Raw genomic sequence first — 25,396 nt, 5'->3', positions numbered from 1 at the left:
GTTACTAGACTAAAATGACCAACTTCAAATTTAAAGCACTAAAATGATTTTTGGAAAAAGTTACTAGACTAAAATAATCAACTTCAAACTTAAATGACCAAAATAATTTTTGATCAAAGTTAGTGCTGTAAATGAACCAAGCTATTTATGAACAGCTTGAGCTGGGCTCAGAAGAAAAAAAAAAAAAAAAAAAACTTTTTTTATTCGTTTGTTTAGAAAACAACCCAAGTTCAAGCCTTAAGTTTAGACTCGATTATTATATGAGTTAAATTCAAACATAATAATGTGTTCGTGAACATGATAACTTTATTTAACTATATAACAGTTTTATATGTATATTTGTCTAAAAATATATTTATATAGATCTAAAATTTGATTGTATAAGTTTATCAATATGTTTATATGATATTAAATAATAATTTGTTACTTATTGATTATATAAATAGTCTATTCATAGTTTCATAGTAAAAAATCATAAAATTTTGAAGAGGTAAACATTTTAAGTTATAATTTCACAATATATATATATATATATATATATTTTAAAGAATAAGTCAATTAAGTAACTTTTGAATAAACTCAAACTTACTCGATAAGAAAATGAGTTAAACTTGGACATAAAATCTTGTTTGGTTATGAGCTCGAGCTTGGCTCATGATCAAAATAGATTTTTTTTTGAAAAAAAAAATTATACCTTATTATTATTTTTTTTTTTTACAAGATAGAAATTTTATTCTAGTCTAAATGTCTAATCTAAGTATATATGTATGTAAAACTCCCTCCTGAAAACTTAAATCCCAACTTTTATTCTCCACACTCTACAAACACTTATATTTATGAAATAACAAACGAACCAAAAATATGATATGGTATTCTACCTTATTATTTAAAAATAAATAATTTTAAACTTTTAATACCGAACTAGACTTGCCTGGGCTCTTTTACATTTTCTGATCCGAGTATTCAAAAATTCAAGGGGACGGGCCGCGCTTGCACCTACAGGGTCAGGCGCCACATAGTAGTATCACATGTTGCCACGAAGTAATTAACCATGACGTGGTGGGGCACAATTGGTTGTACCAAGTACCTACAAAGTGAAGAAGTAAGGCCCCTAGCAGTCGCAATTGCGTGTGACAGAGATAGTGGCAGTGTGTACACAGACAGTACCACCCCCAAAAACCAAAGAGAAACTTTTCTGTTCTCAGCCCCAAAAAAAAAAAAAAAAAAAACAAACACATAACAAAACGCATAGCGATCCAGTCGAGAGAGAAAGAAACAAAGAGACTGTGCTTTTGCATTTTCAGCTTAGGGTTTCATCGAACCCAACCCAAAAGGTACTCTCAAAAATTATGGTATTGTTTTGTCTAATTACCATTTCATTTTCTCACAAACTAAACCTCTCTCTCTCTCTCTCTCTCTTCAATTGCAGATACAAGAAATGACGGATGGCTATTGGAATCGGCAGCAGCAACAGCAACATCAACCGCCTCTACTACCTTCAGGCGGCTTGCTTAAACGACCTCGTTCTGAATACGGTTCGTCTTTTCAAATTCATTATAATGTTCAATTTCTTTAGCATTTGTGAAAACTGAAAAACTCTTTGCTTGTAAAAGAAAAAAAACTCAGCTAAATGCTAATTCTGTTGTAGTGCATTCAAAATTTTTAATGCATTAACATCACTAGGTGTCTCACAATCTGGCTTACAAAAACCAGCGTTGTGATTTTGTCACTATCTATATATAATGTATATAATCTTGTGCTGCATGTGATTTTGTCATTATAATTCGGTCATTCCCAATGTACTATATTAGATTGCTTGATAAGATCTTATAGGGTGCTTGAACAAAGATTGATGTTTATAAGGGATTGGGGAAAGAAAAGATTGAATCTTGAATATGTTGATGGTTGTTTGGTGTTAAAACAGTGAATAGAACAAGAAATAAGATGGATAAAACACTAGGCAATCACGCCTTGGTTTTCCTTAGCAATCACATTTAGGTAGGGGATCACACCCTTAAAGCTTAAAATAAGCTGCTGGAATTTTATTTAAAATCAATCTCTCTATCAATGTTATTGACTATAATATAGCCTTTATATAGGATTTTATTAAATGCTTTCCTAGGACTATTACTCTGAATAAACCTATTCCTAGAATAACAAATATAAGGACTTAAGAACTACTATACCAAGTAGGAAGAGGAATCAAAACATAAAAATACCAGTCACGGCAAGAGAGAACCATGCAAGAGAGAGAGAGAGAGAGAGAGAGAGAGAGAGAGAGATGGGAATTTAAAACTCAAAGCTTGAAGGATCATATATCTAGGCTCTCCAACCTAAAAATCAAAGCTCATAGAGACAAATATCTGGGATTTGAGCCGGGTTTCATAGAGATGTTGAGGATGACAACGTTCTAGGAGAACATGGAGCTTTAAGATTCAGAAGGACAGCATCCGTCTCGTAGGTCTTTCCCATGGCAACCACACGCCTCCATGTGCTTCTGCAACATCATTTTCCACTCACTCTTTCACTCATCCCCATGGCCTCATGACCTTACTTCACGAGTCTATGACCCACATGCCACAAGACATCAATCTAGAGATGGTTCGCTTTGGAGAGAGAGGAGAAATTTTGGAGCCACCGCTGTTGATGGCGGTGGCAAGTGGCTTGGAGGCCTTGGTAAGAGAGAATTGGGTAGAGAAAGTGAGACAAGAAAGTGAGGTGATAGCAATCTATAAGATTTGCCAAAGATTCTGATGTATTGTGTGATATGGGATTCATTAATGTTTGGCTGTTTGCAAGATTATTTAGTATAATAGTATGTGTTTGTAAACCTATTTATTTATTGGTTTCTTTGATTCTTCTTTCTTCACTACATAAATTCCGTTTCGATGCTAAAAAAGTGCTTTCAAGAAAATGTTGGGAATGATTTAATTTATTGTATGCATTTATTATATATGTATATATGTGTGTGTGTATAGAATTATTTTAATTTTTTTAGGTTATTTAAGTGATGTGACATGATTAATTCATTTAATTGACATGGCATAATTTGATTGGACAAACTAATAGTCTAATACATGTGGCAGGTGTAGGTTTCACTTAATGAGCACATCAACACAACCATTAATGGGAGGACTGCCAATCAAAATTTTTAAATGTTAGGGGCAAAATCAAAATTACCCAAACTTTAGGGTTGCAATTTGCATTTTTGTCTTTTATTTAACAAGGTAGGGTCATTCTGAATCCAGGGAAAATTTGTAGCTTTTGTAATCCTTTCAAATTAAGGGTATTTTGGTAATATAGTTAAGTATAGAATTTCTAGGAGATCATAATTATTGTAGGTTTTAATTTCTTTGATTCTAAGAAAGAGTCCTTAATTAGTCATAGTCCTAACTACCTCGAATTAGTCATAAATGAGGTCTGGCTACCTCGAATTAGCCATAGATTTCTCACATTTTTTGGCTTCACTGTTTTTTTTTCCTATCTTTTTTTTTTTTTTTTTTTTTCCCTGATGAGATGGGAAGGGGGGGGGGGGGGGTTCTGTTTTTGTCTTCATTGAATCAAAATCGTTTGAATTCTTGGTTGAGGGTGGTAATTATTACTTGTTGCACATATATATATATATATATGGATAAGTAATAAACTTGTATAAATTAGGAAAATGAGTCTCCCAAGTTTATAGGAAGTATACTAGGGTAAACAATCAGTTACACAAATTGCATAAATCTAATAAATAAACAATAGAAAATAAAGAAAGGTTCCTTGTGGTTGACAACCAATCCAATAAAGTTCTAAAAAAGAACAATTTGAGGTCAGGCATAGAACTTTCGGTGTCTTCAAAACTCATGCTATTCCATTCCCTCCAGATGCACCATATCAGGCAATGGGGGATAACCATCCAAATATGACCATTCCGATAATTTTTTTTTTGATAGGTAATAAAGATTTATATTCAAGAACACTACCTTATGCAGAAAAACATAAGGCAGAGAGAAAAATACAAAGGGAAAAGAAAGAGTGTAAAGATAAAGACAAGAAAAGATACTAAGTATACAGGAGAGAGCTAAGGAACACAGGGAGAGAATCACTAGAGGTGAGTCTCCCTTCCCTAGACCAGTCAAACAAAGTGCCACTGAAAGAGGCCAATAGCTGGTCATCCGAACTATCCATGTCCTCAAACGTCCTCCTATTTCACTCCCTCCAAAGACACCACATCAAGTATAATGGAGCTAAATTCCAAATGCTAGACAAATGCTTTTTGGGCCAATTCCACCAACCGAATAGAGTATCCGCAACCGATCTTGGCAAGACCCAAGAAAACCCAAAAGGTCTAAACACCAAACTCCACAACCGATAAGCATTTCCACAATGTAGTAACAAATGATCCACCGTCTCCCCATTACTACGGCACATGATACACCAGTAGATAAAATCCAACCCTCTAACCCTCAAATTCTCACCTGTAAGGATCCTATCATTCCGATGATAACCAAACCAACCTTGCTAGTAAGCCAAAAGTTCAACAACAGATTTTGGCATCACCCAATAAACTCCCAACAAACCCAAAATCATTGACCATAAGTCTGAAGCAATAGAGCAATGCAGTAAAAGATGATCAACAGATTCACCTTTGCATTTGCGCATATATGAAAGAGGCAAGGATTCGTTGCGGTCAATCTTTTTGGGCAAGGAGAGTGCTAACTGGTTAGTGCATAACATTGAGGAATTGATATCAGCGTAGAATGATGGTCAATTTGTTAGATTAATAAGAGAGAGCGATAAAGCCTTCATCCTTCATAAGGGTTCAAATGCAAATGGTTCCTATTTGTTGATTTAAGATGTGATGAAAGGGCGGCGTAGGGGTTCCATCATAGTGCCAGAAGGGAAGTCAGGTAGTGGATGGAGGGGTTTTGGTCTTCAACTTTGGGAACTAATGGCATATCATTCCCATGGCAGATGGTATGGTGCTCAAAGGTCCCATCTAGGATAGCCTTCTTCTCTTGGACTATTGCTCTAGGGAAGATCCTAACTATAAGTAATCTCTGAAAGAGATGTATGTTGATCTTGGATTGGTGCTGCATGTGCAAAAAATGTGGGGAGACTGTGGATCACCTGCTTCTTCATTGTCCTATAGCTTTGGAGCTATGGAATATGGTGTTTTGCTTATTTGGCCTCCATTGGGTTATGCCAATGACAGTCATTCATATGTTTATGTTTTCAGCTTGGCAGGGGTCTTTCGGCAAGCATAGAAATATTGCTTTTTGGAAGGTTGTGCCACATTGCATTATATGGTATCTTTGGCAAGAAAGGAATTGTAGGAGTTTTGAGGGATGTGAACAAAATATCCTAGAAATTAAAGCCTTTTTCCTCCTTACTTTGTTGGATTGGAGTGCAGCTATTTTCTCTCCCCTTGTTTTTCTCTCTTACACTTGTTTGATCATTGTTTTTTGACTTGATAGTACTTCTCTCTTAGTACACTGTTGGTGTACTGGGTTTGGTTTTTTCTAATATATATATATGTGTGTGTGTGCACGCGCACTCAATGGAATCAAAGAAGAGTTGATGTTAATAAAAATATTAAGTATTTTGAGCATTAAGCATGTTGGCCTTAATGCGTTTATTTCTCCCTTTCTCTTCCCTCTTTTTTTTCTTTTCTTTTTTTGTGGTATCGTTCACATGTACTGTTCATTAGCTACTAAATGATGCAAGAGCATAGTGGCAACTTATGTGGTAGCGACATGTGTCATTTATTTAGAAGTCCAGTTGTCTTTTATTTATCTTTATTATTCAATCAAAGTTAATTATGAGTCTTGTTGGTAGTTGTTCCAATGTAATAATCTTATCATAGGGTGATTTGAAGCCAATCTAGGGAGTTGTCTAGCATTTAATTGTAAGCATTTATCTCCCATGCAATGTATTCACCTATAAATATCAATGAGAAATCAGAAACAAGGAGAGAGGGAGTATTTAATATAGATAATTATTTGCAAGTGTTATTGCTTTGGAGTTGAGTGATTCCTCCTAACAATCAAGTGTGTCACTTGGTCACGTTGAGTGGCATTTGCGATTAGTAGCATTGAGTGGTATCCGCTACCTCTAGTTGAGTGGCATCCTAGAACTATCCATCTTATCATTTGGTTGAATCTTTGACTTTGCCAACCTAGTGGGTCTCAGCCCACATCACTAAACACCATAAAATCCTTTCTTTTTTTCTTTTGCCTTACAGTCCCAAATCAATCCATTTCTTTTACCTATCAAAACCCACATACTTTCTTCTATCAAATAGCTATCAAATAACTCATCAATCCACTTTTTAATTCCTAACATAACTCCATAGCCTTTTCTTCAATAATTCTAAACCCTAGATCCACAAATTCTCCTAATCTAAACTCACCACAAGTACAAAGACAAATTCTCCTTTGACCACTTCATTACTTTCTCTCTGTTGGATGCCTCTGCTTCATGGTGGCAATTTGGCTTTTGTGGAAAGATGGTAGTTGTGCAAGTTTTGGGTGTTTATTATGGTCTTGGGTGCTTGGCGAGGGGTTTGCCTGATCGACTTCCTCTTCATCGCCATTGGCATCAATGTTTCTTCTCTCTTCTTCTTGCTGCTTTTGTCTCCTTTCATTTACTTTTTTTTACTTCTCATCTAATCTTGTTTTCTCTCATCCCCTCCCACCACCCCCCCCCCCCCCTCTCTCAGTCTCTCTAGTCAGTGGTCAGCCTCACCCCTATCAAAAACAGCATTGTGGCGGTTAACTGGGCTAGGTTTCTTGCTGGCGTGATAGGCTCTCAATGAAGTGGTGGATTTCAACTAATGGATTGAGGATTTGGGCTGTTTGGCTACAAGGGCTGCTGTGGTCTTGGCAATATGGGTGTTTTTTTGGGTTTGGCCAGCAGTGGCGATTGGATATTTTTTGTTTGAGTTAGTAGATTTGGGTGGAGGTTTAATTGGGTCTGGCTTGTTTTTGTTTCTGCTGTAGCACATTGGCAATTAATCGAATGATTTGCCTATCAAAAAACAAGTATGTTTGTGGCAATGGCTTTATCATGGGAATTGCAACAAGGGTGGCTGCGCTGGTCTGTTGCTTCTTCTTCTTCTTGTTATTTATTTATTTTTATTTTTTTTTTGAGAAAAGCTGGTCTGTTGCTTTGGCCGCTTGATGTGGCATTGTGTTATGATTTGGGGCTGCTATGGATTGTTAGTTGGAAGAGAGTTGCTGTGTGAGAAGGGTTTGATGGTGGGAGCTTGCGTTGGGTTTGGCTGAGGGTGTGCTGTGAGAGTAAGGTTGGTCAGGGGTGTGGAGCTGCAAGCTCTCCTCGTTAACTCTCCCATTTTGTTGTAGGAACTGGTAATGGGCTGTTGCACACGTTTGTAATCATGTGGTGCACAGTACTTTCTGTCCATTCAACTAACGGAATGGAATGGAAGGAGCAATTTTACTGTTGTGATGAATTTAGGGATCTAGAATGTAAAATGTAGAACCTCAAGAGGTTAGTTTGAAACCGACCCAAAGTTGGAGGGGTATGGCTGCATTTTCCCTTAATATTTGTTTTGTTTTGCTCCCTTTTTTGTTTTTTTGTTTTTTTTTTTTTTGGTGATAACATAGGGAACCTTTCCAAAGAAGAGCTCTTTGGACTCGCCTCTAGCCAGGAAAACCTTTGGGTATCTTTAGTAAATCCCTTTACATTCCAAATGCTGTTGTTGTTGTAGAAAAATATCATAGGTAGTCATTTGTTTCGTTTTAATTTAGTTTAGGGATGTTTGATATCAATAACCATATCATTTCCAATACCGAGACATGTCAGAACAGATACAAACCATTTAACCATTAGTGATTCTGGTGATTTTTTTTCTTTTTCTTTTATATGTTGAGCTGTATTGTATTTATTTGCAACCGTTTCTATTGCTTCAATGTTTGGTCTGCTCTTTATGTCATTTTCTTTTTCACGTATTAGATATTCTGTGACCTCTTTGCATCTGAGCATCTCACAGCATTGATTTGCAGATAAAAAATTCCCACGACAGTACATCTTTAAGAAATGCTTCTACCTTTTGTTTCTAGTTTGTGTGTGATCAGCTGTTACATGTTAATAGTCTATGACAGTGTTCCATATCAGGAAAAATTTTGAAGTTGGTTCCAGGGTGCAAGCCACTCTTCCTAATGCATCTTTTACTCAAATATTAGATTATCTTTTCTAAAATTTTCATCCTGAGCTTCTTCTAGTATGATTATACCACATTGTGTTTTGTCCTTCATTTATATTCTGTGAATCATCGTTATTTTCTTTTTTTCTGATGTCGGCTGTGGGCCATACATAGCATGCATCGACTGCTAAGATTGTCAATTTTGAGTGTTTCACTATTCGTGGCCAAAGCTCTCTCAAAATGTGATTGGCTCAAAAGAAGCCCACCAGATTGTCCATGTCTAGGGCTAATACGTTGTTTATCTAATGTAGATAATAATTGATTCACATCAAAAACTAATTCTAAAAATTAACCTTCTTGAAGTTATCAAATTGTATTCTCCCTCTACTGTAATTAATCCTCCGCCCCCACACCTAAAGTTAGCTTCTGTTATCATGTTTCAAGTTTTAGGCTGTGCTTCTCCTGCTCATCTAAATCTACAAATCAAATAAAAGGCGCCTTCTGTTCTTGGATTTGGTCTTTCCTATTTTTTTAACTTTTATTTTACCTTCTTTCAGTATGGCTGATGTATGTACAGGTGTGTCTATGAACAGTTTTAAGAATTTGGTGCATTGTATATCTGCATCTTGTTTAAGACAGATCATTGAGTTCAAGAATTCTGTTCATCTGTATTTATAATTTTGCAGATCTTGTGCCTTCTGGGCTGCCTTCAGGTCATGAGATGCATAACTATCTAGCACGAGATGATGATCGCAGTGGTCATCAGGCAGTAAAGGACACAAAAACAATTGGATCAGCTTATGACCGCTATCTCCAGAGTGCGGTAACCTGATAAACCTATAAGCTGTGCTTACTTTTTCTTTCATGCATTCACCTATATGTCTGCTAAAAGTTCATCATAATTGCTTTTGAAGCAACTTCCTTCATCTGCTTCTGGAGAAGCAAGTACACTTCGTGGAGTTGGGTTGGGAAGGATCTCTAGTGCTGGAATGCCTGGTCTCCCAATAGCTGATCCTGCTTTGTTGGGTCGTCCTGGGGCTGTTGGTCCTGATCTAGCACTAAATGGTCGAAATGTTAGCCTGAGTAGTCAGCTTCCACTGGACACGACTAGGCGGGGTCGTGAAACACAATCTCTACCTCCAGATGCTTCCAACACTTTATATGTTGAAGGACTTCCTCCTGACAGTTCAAAGAGGGAGGTGGCACGTATCCTTAATTGTGTTTTGATCCTGCTAAGAAATTACATTGATCTTTGTCCCCTCATCTGAGTCTTTTAATTGTCAAACTTGACTGTTTTTGATCTAGTTGTTAACATTTCCTTTACCGGATCTTTAGATATTTTCCGCCCTTTTGTTGGATATAAAGAAGTGAGACTTGTGAGCAAAGAATCCAAACACGTAAGTGGACCTTGAATTGTAATCCATTTGGGCTGCTTAGTTTGATTTGGGTTGTCACACTGTCATAATTTGTCAGAAGAGTGACTTCTTCATACTAAACTGATTCATTCATAATCCAGCGTGGTGGAGATCCTCTTATCCTTGGTTTTGTGGATTTTGTAAATCCAGCTTGTGCAGCAACTGCTATGAGTGCTTTGCAAGGTGATGACTTTGCTCTTCTTCACTCTTATAGTTCCAATGTTGGGGGAATTATTTTCATCTTTTTATCATTGTATTTTCTTGTCAAGTTGCCAAGACCCTTGTAGCTCAACTAGCACCTCCTGGTATTTCCAATGGAGACTTCTAGGGTTCAAATGCCCCCTCCCTTTTCGAATTATTGAATTTATCAACCCAAAAAAAAAAAAAAAAAAAATCTTGTCAAGTTGTGATCAGGCAATCAAGACAATATAATATAGTGTCTGCTCTGTGCTTCTTTGTATATTTGCAAAGTCTCAGGATTTTAGTATTTTATCTGATCACGTTAAAAATTATTTTTTCAAGGATGTTGTGCTAAGCATGAGAGGTGTAATAGGGTGGAATGTTATGTGTGCACAGAAGCTTATTTTTACATGTTGAATTGTCTGCCAATGAATGCTATAGATGGGTATTTGTGATCAAAATTACAGTTACGAACGTGATTGCTTTTAGGTGGACCCATCAAAATGTATGATGTAACTCCTTGCTTGATTTATTTACCCAACAATTGTTTGTATAAGTGCCTGGTTGTCTAGAATGTCTGCTAAGTGCTTTGTAAAGTTTTCATGATATATATATATATATATATATATTCTAGCATGAGTGGCATAAATAGGGTATGGGGGCATGGGAGTTTACGTGTATGCTTCGACTAGAGAATAATTTAGTCTGGAAATTGTGATTAAGATTGACTGACTAATCATTGCTCTTAGGTGGGCAATCAAAATCTAGGATTAGATTTCTTGCTTGATATATTTACCTATGTAACTGGTTATCTAAAATTCATCGATATGCTGACTGTATATTTGGATTGAATTGGATTGCACAGGTTATAAAATGGATGAAAATGATGCTGATTCTAGTTACTTGCGGCTGCAGTTTTCGCGATACCCAGGTCCAAGGTCTGGCTCTGGATCTCGTGGTAAGAGGTGAACAGGCATCAGGTAGATAGACCTAGGTTAATTTAGATAGCATTGTGACCACACTATAATGTACTGAACAAAAGCAATTTCAGTGGCTCAATGCTGACCATATACAAGGTGCTGATACTATTGAGGGGGTGAGATAGAGGAAATCATTGTTAATGCAACTGAACAGACGGGAACCCTGGATGGTCATGTCCATGGTTACCTTCAGAAAGAAGTTTTGTAAAATTATTTTTGCATTCTAACTTCAGAGTTCTTTTGTTATCCTGAACTTACCCATTTATCCACCGCATTGAGGTGAACACTGACATTATACTAGCATCTGCATTAATTCTTAACACCATGAATCCTCGTTAATTGTGCACCTATAATAATCTCCTTAAAAAGTTGGAAAAGTATTATTAAATTACAAGGGCGTTGGTTCTGTAGTTATAAGTTGGGATGTGTGAATCAATGTACGTTCAAATATAAGTTGGGATGTGTGAATACATTATTATGTTGGCATAGACCTGCACAAATTCACACAAACAGCGATGCGTGAGAGTGCAGCTTTGAGTGCTTGTCGTGCCATTGGTGTGAAGAATTTGTGAACGCTTTATTTAAGAGAGATATTGCCTTGTTGCCTTGGACCACCTTATCATAAAGATAAATCATAAATGGGCACCCCAAAAAAAAAAAAAAAAAAAAAAAAAAAAAACCCATAATGGTTGACTTAATTTGTCCGAGAAGCTATGGTCAAGTCGAAGAAAATGGGCTGCAACAGGATTATTGTACTTGCTGCTGCAAGGAAATACAACAATTCTGGAGTCCAGGAATTTTGAATTTTGTTTAGGGGTTATTAAGAAACTTAAATTAAAAATTTTTAATAAAAAGCGAAGTTATCAACAAAAAAAAATAAATAAATAAGTTTTATAATTTCCTTCTACAAGTTTTCAAATTTTGAATTGTTACACGATAGTTCATTATAAGTATTTATTGTCAATGTGGATAGTTATGACCATTTTATTTTGTTAAATTTGTCTAACATTTTTATTTTTATGCCGTTGTTATTGTCTATTAATTTGTTATTGTTTCTATAAAAATATTTTAAACTAAATGAATAAACTTAACTCATTGGATCTGTATTAATTATTGACGCACATAATCACACTCATTCAAACATAAAATAATACACTACATGTCTATTTAACCAATTAAATGCTTGAATCCTTCTCAAAAAAAAAAAAAAATTAAATGCTTGAACAATCACTAACTTTACAATTTTTTCTGACTTTATAACAAAAAGTTATTATAACATGATAACAATACACACACATATAATAAACTCTCACTATTTCCTAATTATTAAATTATATAAAATTATATTATATTTACACAGTACACAAATATCCACACACATCACTACTCACACAAATAACATTATAATAAAAAGTAATGCACACAATTAATATTAGACACACTCACACATAATATAAATTTATAATAAAGAGTGACACTTACTCATACTCTTAGAGTTAAAAATACTTGTAGTAAGGGTGTATAAGATTTAAGTTAGAGTGTCTAAAAATATTAAACAAAAATATATATTATAAATATATAATAAATATATATATATATATATATATATATATATATATTTTTTTTTTTTTTTTGGGTAGAGCCGCCCCTGTTCTGGAGAAACAAAGAGCAGTGGCCCAGGTGAAATCATTGAAGACAATTTAATACAGCAATATAACAATTCTGGAGAAACAAAGTGCATTGGCCTTGTTGGACTGCAAACATCATTGAAGACATGCATAATATAATGCAGCAATATAACATTAAAGCTGTAATTTTGACAGTGCCTAATGTAGTTTTAGCTGAAAGTAGGAAATTGGCCACTGGCAGTGAAACATTTTCTAGATTTTGCTACGGATTGTTTTCTTGCTTGTAACACATTTGGATAAAAAAAAAAAATTTGATGATTGCATGACATTACTATGGATACCATAATCTAGAAGACCAGTTCATCGAACAGTGGGTGCCTAATACATCCCAACTTCATATCCCCTTTGATCATAAATCAGTGGTTCATAAATCATAAAGTGGGTCTTATCAATACATTTTTTTATTTTTTAGAATGTAACCAGGAATCAAGACCATATAATAATATCTTAATTGTATATAGGAAACAAGACCTTGTAATATCTTAGATTGAGAATACACAGAAGTTGTGGTTTTTTTTTAATAATTCACCGAAGATGTGGTTTCTCATACCTATGCATGAATGTATGTCTATGGTAAGATAATGGGCCAGCTACTCAAATTTAAGCTTTTAAATGATAAAAAAGAAGATCAAAGCACTGTTTTTTGCATAGAAAAAAAAAAACCAATTTATCCTTAATTGGACAATGACCATTTATATGATATGGATATTAAGATCTTGGTCATTAATGGAATTATTATTCTTATAAAATTATCATTTTTTTTTCCTTAATACTAATAGGTTCTGATTAGCTTAATTGGTAAAGTTATTGTCATCAAATACTCTACTTAAATTAAAAATCAATTGATGTCTTGACTTGAGCAATTATTATGAAGCGACTGAAATTCGATGGCATCTAAAAATAAATAAAGGCTAAAAATTAAAAACAAAAAATAATGGTTACAAAATAGACTCTCTACAGCCATTTCCTCTTTGTTGATGGGCCTACCATCACATTCTTTGTCATCGTGTCTCAGCCACCGGAATAAAAATTGGATGGTTTCTTGTATTATTGAAAATGCACCCGCCCACACCCTTTGTCTTCCTCCAATGGCCACAAATTTCCATCATGTTTATATATATATTTGTATGCATTATATAAACCTATCTTTAATGTTTTTTTTTTTTTTTTACAAGATAAAATTTCTACTTTATCCTAATTTAAGTGTATATATGTGTTAAACTTCCTCTTGGAGACTTAAACCCTTGGCCTTGCCTCCTACACCTCACAAGCATTTATACTTGTAAAGTCACCACCGCACCAATGGTGCGAAGTGGTCTACTTTAATGTTACATGACAGTGAGTGGTGTAAAAATTTTAAAATGATTGCATTTTTTTTAATGGTCATGTTAATGAATGCTCTTAGGGCAATTGTTAATAAACTATAATAGGAAAGTTTTGACACTACTTCCATGAAAAATATAAAAATATGTCAACAATATTTATTTTGTTTTATCATTCTTCCAATAAAATGTTTCTAAAACTAGCTCCTAAATTTCACAAATAAAACTCTCTCAATCTCATAGTTACTCTATCAATCAAACTGGGAAGAAAAACAGAGAGAGAAAATAGACTGAATAGTATCAAGTATTATTATCAACAAAGAGTACAATACAATCTATCAATACAAGAGAATATATATATATATATATATATATATATATAGATAGATACATCAGACAATGGAAGAAGAGAGAAGCCCAAGAAATACGGAGTCTGTTACAACTGACTTTCACCACTTCACATGTGCAATAATAGAACACCACACGTGAGATAACAAAATGCTTCAATAACTGATAATTCAAGCACCACAAAAACGGCATCGTTGGGATTAATAAGAAACGACGATGTTTGACTTTAGGCATGTTTTATATTTAACCACTATGACAGATGACACCGTTTTGGGTTTGGGAGTAGCCGTTGGAACTGTGCCTTCTTCTACATGATTTGAATATTCTGAACTAAGGCTTTCATCCCCCCCTCAAACAAATGGGGAATTTCCACATGAGTTTGGAAGTAAGCCAATTAAACCTCGGAGAAGGAAGACCCTTGGTAAACAAATCAGTAAGTTGATCATGAGTGGAGATGAATTTAACCAACAAATCACGCCTGAGGACTTTCTCACGAACAAAGTGATAATCAACCTCAATGTGCTTGGTCTGAGCATGATACACAGGGTTAGAAGCAATGGCCAAAGCACTAACATTATCACACCAAAGAAGAGGAGGTTAAGGAAGAAAAATGCCAAAATCATGAAGAAGCATCCTAATCCAATACAATTCAGCTGCAGTGGAAGCTAAAGCACGATACTCAGCTTCTGTGGATGAACGAGACACAATGCATTACTTCTTTGCAGACCAAGTGATGGGAGAATTCCCAAGAAACACAACAATACCAGTAATAGAACGCCTGTCCACAGGATCCCCAGCCCAATCTACATCACTATAAGCAGATAAATAAATTGGGTCTGGAGTAAAGGCAATGCCATAATGAAGAGTGCCTTGAAGATATCTGAGGATCCGTTTAGCAATTTGAAGATGATTATGAGTAGGACTGCTCATATATTGACAAGCCTGTTGAACAACAAATGAGAGGTCTGGTCTGGTGAAAGTAAGATATTGCAAAGCCCAACCAAGCTCATATAGGTCTTAGGATTAGATAAGAGAGGACTATCATTAGGAAGGAGGTGATTATTAGGTGAGCATGGTGTTTTACAAGGCTTGCAGTCAATCATACCAAATTTTTGAAGCAAGTTAGAAGCATATTTGACCTGATGTACAAACAGACCAGTAAAGGTATAATCAATCTAAAGACTAAGGAAATAATGAAGCAATCCAAGATCCTTGAGATCAAAATCAATGCCCAACAGCTTGATGATACTATAAACAAAAGTAGAACTGTTATCTGTGATGATAATATCATCGACATAGAGTAACATATGCACAGTGAAAGACTGATGCCTTAAGATGAACAGATTACCATCAGTAGCTGAAGCATAGAACCCAACATGAAGCAACTGAAAAGTAAACCTCTCAAACCAAGCCCTAGGAGCCTGTTTGAGACCATAAAGAGCCTTATGAAGAAGGTAGACATGTCTAAGAAAAGCAGGATCAACATAACCTTGAGGCTGAGCCATATAGACCTCTTCCTTAAGAATGCCATGGAGAAAGGCATTACTGACATCCAATTGCCTCAATTCCCAACCATGTTGCACATCCAAAGCAAGAAGAAGTCTAACAGTAGCAGGCTTGACAACAGGACTAAAAGTCTCATCATTATCCAAGCCATACTGTTGAAGGTAGCCTCTAGCCTCTAGCCACTAACCTGGCTTTGTATCTTGCAATTGAACCATCACTATGCCTTTTAAGCATATAAACCCACTTACAGGTAACAAAATTCTTATGAGGAAGAGGAACCAAAGACCAGGTATGTTGTTTCTGTAATGAATGAAATTCAGCATCCATGGCAGCCACCTAATGAGGATGTTTAGAAGCAATGGCAAAGGAAGGAGGTTATGTCATAGTGTAATCACATTGGACCTGCATAACTTTAGGCTTATAGATGCCATGCTTAGACCTTGTAATCATAGGATGGGAATTATGTGAAGAAGGAACAAGAGTAATAAACACAAGATCAAAAGAAGAGGAAGGAAGGAAGGACAGGATCTACAAGGACAGGCAAGGAAGATGGAGGTGAAATATCCACTGAGGAAGGAGTGTCAATAGGAGGAGGAATAGCAGGAATAGGACAAGAAGAAGAAAGAAAGGAAGGAAGAAGAGAAGAGACTAAATCAGAATTTGAAGGAAAGGAAGAAGGAGTATTAGGAGCAACAGATGGAGAGGTCACTGAAGGAAGATTAGGAGACTCAAATTGAGAAAACCAAGTAGACAAAGATGAAGAAAAAGGAATATGAGGATTGGTAAGATGAGAATCATGAGCAAAAAGAAAAAGAGTCTCATTAAACAGAACATGACAAGCAATATAGATTTTGTTAGAGGTAGGATCAAGGCAAATATTACCTTTAGACAGAGGAGGGTAACTAAGAAAAACACAAGGTTTAGACCTAGGTTGTAACTTGTTCTTGTTAAAATGCCTAAGAAAAGGATAGCAAGCACACCCAAAAGCCTTAAGAGCATGAAGAGGTGGTGGTTTAGAGAACAATTTCTCCTAAGGAGAATGAAAACCTAACACTAAAGAAGGCATTCTATTAATAAGGTAGGTAGCAGCAGTAAAAGCATAAGACCAGAAATTAAGAGGAAGATGAGATTGGTAAAGAAGAGCAAGGCCTCTTTCAACAACATGCCTATGTTTCCTCTCAAAAACACCATTCTGTTAAGGGGTATGAGGACATGAGGTTTGATAAAGAATACCATTGACAAAACAGAATGATTGAAACTCAGTGTTAGTGTATTGAGAACCATTGTTAGTCCTTAGAATTTTAAACTTAGAATTATGTTGAATTTCAACCATAGACTTGAAATGCTTAAACACAGATAGAACTTCACTCTTATGCTTAAGTAAAAACAACCAAGTGAAACAAGTTTAATCATCCACAAAGATCACATAGTAGTTAAATCCAAGCAAAGAAGTAATGGGAGAAGGACCCCAAACATCATTGTGCACAATTTCAAGAATTGAAGTAGTTACAATTGAAGTTTTATTCAAATGAAATCTGTGCATCTTAGCACTTATACAATATTCACAAGAGGAACAAACCCCATCAATCATGGACAAAGAAAGAGATGAAAATACATTCTTGAGAGTTGAATATAGAATTCTAGAACTTGGATGCCCAAGTCTGTGATGCCAAAGCAAAAGATGTTGTGGTTTGACAAACACAAAAGCAGAAGTCTTGAAGTGACTTAAGGATGGAAGTGAAGACAAGTCAGAGATAGATGGAATAGGATAGACCCCATCTTTACTCAACCCTGCGTAGAGGATCTTCCCCGTGGGCAAATCTTGAATTAAGAACTTATTGGCATCAAAGTAACAAAAAGCATTATTTTGGAGACAAAGTTTATGAACAAACAAAAAGATTAGAAGCAAGGTTAGACACTCTTAGAATATTATCAAGCCTAAAATTATGAGTTAGGTTCGAAGCTCACCATTGCCAATGTGAGTGACTGGCAGTTCTTGGCCATTACCAACTGTGACAATCTCATGTCCTTGGACTGGTTCTTGATGAATAGAGAGTTGTGACAAATTTGGAGTCACATGATCAGAACAACTCGTGTCTGTAAGCCAAGAGTTGGAAGCTTGAACCTGAGCAGCTTTGGCCACCATGGAAGCAAGCTTAGCAAGTGCATGCCTTCCTTGATAAGCAAAATCCATTCGATGGTAACAATCAAGAGCTGAATGACCACTCTTTCCACAAATCTGACAAATTGGCCTACTAAATTGACCTTGATTGTTGAAAGGCTTAGCTTGATTAAAAGTCTGAAACTGAGAAGAAAAGCCTGGATTGCCTAGGTTGAAGTTCTGAAACTGAGAACCAAAATTGGAATAACTGCCTCCACCATAGTTAGAACTCATACCTCCAGAATTATTACCATTTCGACGAGCACCTCTACCTCTTTGATTGTGATTTCTGCCTCCTCTTCCTCGAGGAAAACCTTGAGGGTGGAAATTTGCAGCCACAGCCATAGAAGCTGGATCAACACTATTGGATCTCTTTTTAATTACTTTCTCTTCAGCATTAAGCAATGCATTCAACTCCTCCACTGACAACACATCACTTCTAGTTCTTAAAGCCAACTTAAAAGAATCATATTTAGAGGGAAGACCATCAAGAATAATGTGAAGAAGCTCCTCATCATCCACAAACACAGAAATAACAGCTAATCTATCATGAGCTTGCTTAATCTTCTGAAAATAACCATCAATAGAATCAACCCCTTCCTTGATTGCATTCAATTCATTGCGCAGACTCATAACATGAGACCTTGAGACTGAAGCAAATCTCTTCTCTAACACTCTCCAAACTCCTCTAATAGATTGTTGCCCAACTGTGAGAGCAAGAATCGCAGGAGAGAGTGTTGAATTCAGAAAAGTAAACATAGCCTGCTTACGATTTTTCCAAGCTATGAATGTTGGACGATCTCAGTAGTGAAATTCCCAGATGAATCCTTTAGAAACCTATTTGGAGGGGTAATTGAATCATCAAGGACATCAATCATTGAATAGGTATCAAGAATTACCTCAATTTGATGTTTTCAAACAATATAATTCCCATGGTCAAGCTTCACAGTCATCATAGATGACATATTTGACAGCAACAGTAATGAAGAGCTCACTAGTAAACCTAAAGTAGCCATTGCAGGCAAAACACTTGAAGAAGACGACGAAGAAGATGAACCAGATTGAGCAGAAGCCATTGATAAGGATCAAAGCTCTGATACCATGTAAAAACACTTTCAATTTCATAGATAAAACTCTCTCAATCTCATAGTTACTCTATCAATCAAACTAGGAAGAAAAACAAGAGAGAAAATAGACTGAATAGTATCAAGTATTATCAACAAAGAGTACAATACAATCTATGAATACAAGAGAATATATATATATATATATAGATACATCAGATAATGGAAGAAGAGAGAAGCCCGAGCAATATGAAGTCTGTTACAACTGACTTTCAACCACTTCACACGTGCAATAACAGAGCACCACACGTGAGATAACAGAATGCTTCAATAACTAATAATTCAAGCACCATAGAAACGACATCGTTGGGATTAATGAGAAACAACAACGTTTGGCTTTAGGCATGTTTTATATTTAACCACTTTAATAGACAATACCATTTTAGGTTTGGGAATAGCCATTGGAACAGTGCCTTCTTCTTTATGATTTGAATATTCTGAACTAAGACTTTTACTAAACCAATGCCCTTAGAGGATTAGTTAACATTTCCTTTCTTTAATTGCTAGCTGAATACAGTAAATGTAATCATCATCTCCATTGGTTCACGTTCAAAACTCTATACTGTATATAAAACCCCTTTTTTTCTTTTTCTTTTTTTGGTGTTGACTAGCTAGAGTAGCAGCCATTGGGCTGCGCTGCTGTTCACAGTGGCTAGAAACTCTGACTCATTTTGACCATGCTAACCTGTCCTCTTCATTCCGGGCTTTTGGGTTGGTTTGGCACTGATGCCAATTTGCAAGAACTGACTCTGTTTTCTAGTTACTGGGACATGTTGCTCTTGTCACGTAAATGTATACAAGTTCATTGTTTATATCTGTGTCTGTGTTTTCTTCTCAAAAAAAAAAAAAAAAAAAAAATGTGTGTCTGTGTTCCTTCTTTTCCCGAATACTTTTTCACTGTTTCTGATAGACTCGCATAATTTTGTACACGTGCATTCTGAAGAGCAATTGCCTATCGGTTTTGGCACAACTTAAATATAGCTCATTCTTAATACTCAATAGCTTTTATCTGTGCAAAGTGCAAACATGGTCGCAAATTTTGCCATTAAAAAACTACGGGGCTTCACGATAATTCGAAGTTCGATGATTGCTTTAAGAAAAAGTTTGGTTGTAATTCACGATCATAAAAAGTGATGCATCATGCATGTCAAAGGAAAACCATGAAATAAGCTTTAAGCAACCATTTTAATAAACTCAATCAGTAATTTTTAGAATTTTTTTCTTAAAAAAAATTGAAAAATAACCAGTCCCTCTTTAATAATTATAAAGCTAACATCACGAAGCTTCCACCTCTTTATCTTTTTCGTAAGTAGAGCGGATTGCATTTTGTGCTTTGTACCCAGCTTTTGCACTTTCTGAAATTTGAGCTCAATGACTACTAAACTCGAAAAAAAAAGGAACACTTTAAAATTCTTGAAATATATAATTGCATTTCGAACAGTATTAGGTAGAATTAAAATAAATTTGGAATTTTAAAAACATTTTAATATATTTATTCAAAAAAAAAAAAAAATCATCACGAGGGGTCTGTGTTCTATGACGTATATGCTCAATCCTGTGGTATTGGGCACCAAATTAATGACCAATTGGTGAGATTGTCTCAGTATTAGGGAATTTCAGGCGTCATTGAGAGGGACTATGGGGTCAAAAATTAATTAATTCAATAGCCTAAATTAAGATTTATATCTCATCCCAATCTGTCCTAAACTGCTTGACCTTATACTGTAGTTGGTTGCATATATCTGCTTCTTTCAATCATGAGGTAAAATTGTTGGGGTTTATTTAATGCTCTTCCATTTCTCTTTCACTTCCTTTTGTTGTTGTTGCTGCTGATTTTTAAATGTTGTTTTGGCTATCTTAGTTTAGTTTGACTGCAATAGCATGTCCTTATGTAGAAAGTTATTTTTCACGAGTAGCATGCAAATTGCAATGCCCTCCACAATATTCAATTTCACTACCTTTTGCTTTATTTTCCTTGCCTAACTGAGAATGACAAGCTTGACAACGAAACCCTTAATTTGGTGCAAATCGTCATCAATTAGGCAAAATATTTTCACTCACACATGAATTTTAGCTTGGCATTCTTATCTAATTAACAAAATCTTCTGTTGACTTGGGATACCATGTTCAAGCACTCCCTTCCCTACCTGGATTTCTGAAAAGAAATAAGAGGCCAACATCATGATTAATCAGATGGTCCCATGTGCGGTGATATTCAATCAAGCTTTTCCATCTTTGCATGGCATCTTCAAAAGCATATGCCTAACGTTTGTATTTTATATTATCTCAATTGTGATTCTTTTCTATCACTTAGAGAAAGTTCATTCAATCAATTATTAGCTTTCGATGATACTAGAAGTATGATAAATTTCACAATTTTTCTTATAATTTTTTGAAGTATTAAGTTGTGATTAGTATAATAATACTTTTTATGTGAATTTCAGTTACCGACATTACTTTTATTATTATATGCCAATTTCAGCTAACCGTCTCAACAATTATGAAGAAAACTCTAAAATTTACTGTCCTTAAACTTATTGATTAGTCTTTGTAAAAAGTTTATTGGCTTCAAAATTGAGAGAGAGAGAGAGAGAGAGAGAGAGTCGGCACTGCTACCTAGTGTTATAGACACATCCATCATCCCTTGAATGGAAGATAATAAGTCATCTTTTTTTTTGGATGAACGGAAGATAAGTCAAATACGGTTTTCTTTCAACAATAATTTTATTAGATAATGTTTGGTAGCCTGTATGGATTTGCTTGTGAGTTGTGGCACAAACAAAATACAATTAATACTACAAATGTGGTACCCAGACATTGGCTACTTGTTTGACCTGTACTATACGTCTGATCTCAATCCCGCCATGTATATCACTGTCAGACGACTCAGACCATCCTTTTCGTGTCAATGAACATGTGATACTTTTCTGACTCAATGATGAAAATCATAAAAGAATATAAAATAAATAAGACTTTGCAGCAAAGTGTAATTCAATATTTTATTAATAATTCCAGCGAAAAAATCAATTAGTGAATTTATGGATCTGTCGGTGGTTAATATATGCTATATATTTATTTATTTTTGGATAGTTCTGGTTTAAATTAAAATTAGATTTCGGGTTCAGGGAAATCAGCTTCCATGTGCTTCTTTTCCACAAAGATGGCTTGCATTTGACATTTGCTATTTCTACTATTTTACTATTTAGTATTTAGCTAAGGTTTTGTGAGAGAGGACAATTTGCTTCCAAATTATCAAAAAAAAAGGTTATGGTAAATCAAGGCAAGAACTCATCCACACACACACACAATTAAAATGTAACAATAATTTATTACACAATTACAGGCTTATCAAAAGCCAAAACAGGCTTCCGAATAGAAACATGCGCACACATCAGTAGAGAGACTGCAATATGAAACTTGCAAATACGACACTATTTGTGACAATAATTGTACCAATACTGTGACATGAAATAACCATTTCCATGTCCCACTTGCCCAGCAAACGAAGACCTTTTAATTGCGTGGACTGTTCTCTGCTCTCCACCTTTTATAAAAATTTAATTATAGACTGAATCCCATCCCAATGCACATGCCAACTACTCTTCCAAATGTTGCATTTTGAATTTTCGACGATTGCCTCTTTTTTTTTTTTTTTTTTTTTTTTCTTTTTTCTTTTTTGTCTTACCTATTCTGTTGTTTCTTTTTCCTTTTTTGTTTTCAGTAATTAGGCAAAATTTAAAATAAAAAAAAAATAGAAAAAAATTTCTGGATGATATAGTACCCTTTTTTCTTGTTTGCTTAGTTATAATGAAGATCTGATAGTACATGCATGTTGACATGATGAGTAGGAGTAGGACTAATGAAAATAATAAAAATTCCAAATCGAGCCAAACCCAGATTAGGTAAAGCTCAGCTCAATCAGTTGAATTGCTTGACGTTGAACTAGTTTTTATATCACATACTTTTATCTGATAGCTAGCCTCTGGAAAATCCTAGAGAGACACACAGTCAAAGAAAGATCAAATTGTTATCATTATTATTCTTTTTTACTCACTCTCTATGTGCTAGCTCAAGCTTAAAATAGATTTCCTTTGGTTTAGTCTTGACCTACATCTGATCTCTCTTCCCAAGTGAGAGCAACAACTTGGTCTATGACACGAAAGAGGTCCACATGCAAAAAGGACCACACACACACACACACAAGCCCTTTATTTTGATGCATCACCATCATTGATGTCGGCCTTAACGCTATCTTTTTTTGCGTTTTAATTTGCTTAATTTAAGGATGTGGGTACTTTATTTTCTTGATTATTGGTTCTTGCATTTTTACATGCCATGATTGTATGGAGATGTGAAAAAATCAAAATGCATTGCACTGTGGCACCTAAGATTAAATTGATTGGGGTTATCAAAAAAAAAAAAAAAAGATTAAATTGACTGGAGCAAATCTTGCTGTTTACAATATTATAAAATACAACAGGGAATCTGGATTCCAATACATCACACCTATAGCTTCTACTTGAATGTGACATTATAATATAGTCAGTCAATCATCGAAATAAGTCACCATCGAACAGCTCACTGGTTAGAATTTGTGATTCAATTTTCTCATTAGTGATTAAAATAATTTATTGATCTTAACCTTTTCTCATTAGTGATTAATATAATTTTTTAATTCTAACTATATCAGAGGTTTGTTTTCTAATTTCATAATCATGAAATCATATGTTTCAAGCCAAGAGGTTTGTTAAAATTGGAACAGGAGATCAATGATGGATCAGTTCCGCTCTGTAAATTTTAACGTATTTTTTAATAATTAAATAAATATTAATCTAGTATTATTTATTCAACTTTTATAGTTGTTTTGTTTAAAAACTGTTCTTCCATCTTTTTGATATACAAAATTGTTAATCTAGTTTTTGTATTTTGGTTTTATTAATATCTCATTTACAATTGTTAGAAAAAAATAATTTTGAATTATTATTTTGCATATTCATAATAAAATAATATCATTTTTTTTTTGAAAAAATATTAGGGTTTTAATTGTATTGGATTGGATTTTGTTGGTTCAATATAAATATATATTTTTTCTTTGAAAAAAATTATTATTATTCTACAATGTTAAGAATTTATTTTATAAAAATAAAATATTGGAGCCTTTTGTTTGTTTAATGGTTGGGGGGCCTCAAAATGTAACCTTTTAAAAATTTTGGGACAAGAGGGGCTAAGGCCTAGGCTTGAGTCGGCACTGTGAGAGAAAATGATAAACTCACTTACCGAATTAACAAATACATTACCCTGTTCTTATATATAGAAAAAAAAGTTTTGAGAGAATAAAATGATAGACTCTCTTATTGACTTAACAAATACATTCTTCTCAAAAAGAATTAACAAATACATTATCCTGTTCTTATATTCAGAAAATAGATACTCGAAGTACCTAACTGATGAATTCCATAACATTGACTAATAGAAATCGAAATAGACAAATTAACCTATCAATACAGGACAACTTTCAACTCTAACAAACTGATTAAAAACAAGGATATACGGCTAGCAGTATAGTAACAACATACAAAAGTAACAAAGCTGAAGCTATAAAGTATGTGTTCTCTTCAATGAGTAGTGAACTGAGGATGAATGTTTGGAATATCCTGATAAGGTTTATCAAGTTAAAAACAATTACATCAATTAATTTTATAGTTTAATTAGTTAGCATTTTTTGATATTTCTACCAAAATATTTAGAGTTCAAACTTTCCTCACTTATGGTAATTATCAAATTATATAAAGTAATTGCAACGTATATAATAATAATAAAAGAAAGCAAACAGGGCACTTTCTTTGATCTTACTACTACGCCCACAGAACGGAAGAAATGTATATCAAAAAAAAAAAAAAAAGGAACGGAAGAAATGCCATGCAAAATGTGAAAAAGACGCTCTAGAGATAGAGATAGAGGAAAGAGAGAGAGAGAGCGCGATAAAAGTCGCGCCGCCTGGTCCCTGTACCCCTCAAAAAAATCATGGAAAGTTTGGTCACACGTTTTGGAGCTCTCTGTGAAGAAAATTACATACACAAGGATCTGAATGTACTCTAAAACAAAGGAAAAGAAAAACCATATTCTGAATTATTGCATTCTAAAAGCCACAGTTAAAAAAGAAAAAAAAAAAAGAACGAAAAAAAAAGTTCACACCTATACTTTATAGTCTGCTTAGCTTGCAGCCTCTAAATCTAATCAATCAAGATCCACCAATAATTAAACAATACCCACTTGGGGGACATTAGTCGAAATAACAATGACAACTTATTCAAACATGTTCCGATACGTATGTATATTATATTTCTATGTTGTTTGGAGGTGATATTAATATTATTTTATAGTCAATTTAACATAGATGTATCATTTTACGTAACCCACTAGTACTAAATGTTTTCCAAGAAAGGTTAAATACTATTGTAAAGTCATACTACCGACACAGGTTTATTGGCCCAAGGGTAAAAAGACAAGCTATATAAGAAGG

At 34.7% G+C, this 25,396-nt stretch overlaps 1 protein-coding gene across 2 annotated transcripts; it reads left to right on the top strand.

The window, feature by feature from the left end:
• The first annotated feature begins 1,063 nt into the window (after positions 1-1,063).
• On the top strand, positions 1,064-10,970 carry LOC126713038 (RNA-binding protein 2). Of its 2 annotated transcripts, none has more exons than XM_050412681.1 (7): positions 1,064-1,334; positions 1,430-1,535; positions 8,836-8,972; positions 9,064-9,355; positions 9,455-9,546; positions 9,666-9,747; positions 10,610-10,970. In XM_050412681.1, the coding sequence occupies exons 2-7, from the start codon at positions 1,439-1,441 to the stop codon at positions 10,711-10,713; spliced, it is 804 nt and encodes a 267-aa protein (XP_050268638.1). In that variant the 5' UTR covers positions 1,064-1,334; positions 1,430-1,438; the 3' UTR covers positions 10,714-10,970. The 2 variants fall into 2 exon arrangements, with proteins under 2 accessions (XP_050268638.1, XP_050268639.1); XM_050412682.1 differs by having other exon boundaries at positions 1,080-1,334; positions 9,485-9,546.
• The last annotated feature ends 14,426 nt before the right edge of the window (positions 10,971-25,396 follow it).

The sequence above is a fragment of the Quercus robur genome, chromosome 2 (assembly GCF_932294415.1).
Source record: "Quercus robur chromosome 2, dhQueRobu3.1, whole genome shotgun sequence".
Lineage (NCBI taxonomy): Eukaryota > Viridiplantae > Streptophyta > Magnoliopsida > Fagales > Fagaceae > Quercus > Quercus robur.
The sequence above is the reverse complement of the archived record's forward strand: the minus strand, read 5'-3'. Positions and strand labels throughout refer to the sequence as shown.

Excerpts from the sequence above, each read along its gene's own strand:
- LOC126713038 (XM_050412681.1), top strand. The coding sequence starts at position 1,439 with ATGACGGATGGCTATTGGAATCGGCAGCAGCAACAGCAACATCAACCG. Across the intron at positions 8,973-9,063 it reads ACCGCTATCTCCAGAGTGCG|CAACTTCCTTCATCTGCTTC; the intron begins GTAACCTGATAA and ends TTGCTTTTGAAG. Across the intron at positions 9,356-9,454 it reads TTCAAAGAGGGAGGTGGCAC|TTGTTAACATTTCCTTTACC; the intron begins GTATCCTTAATT and ends TTTTTGATCTAG.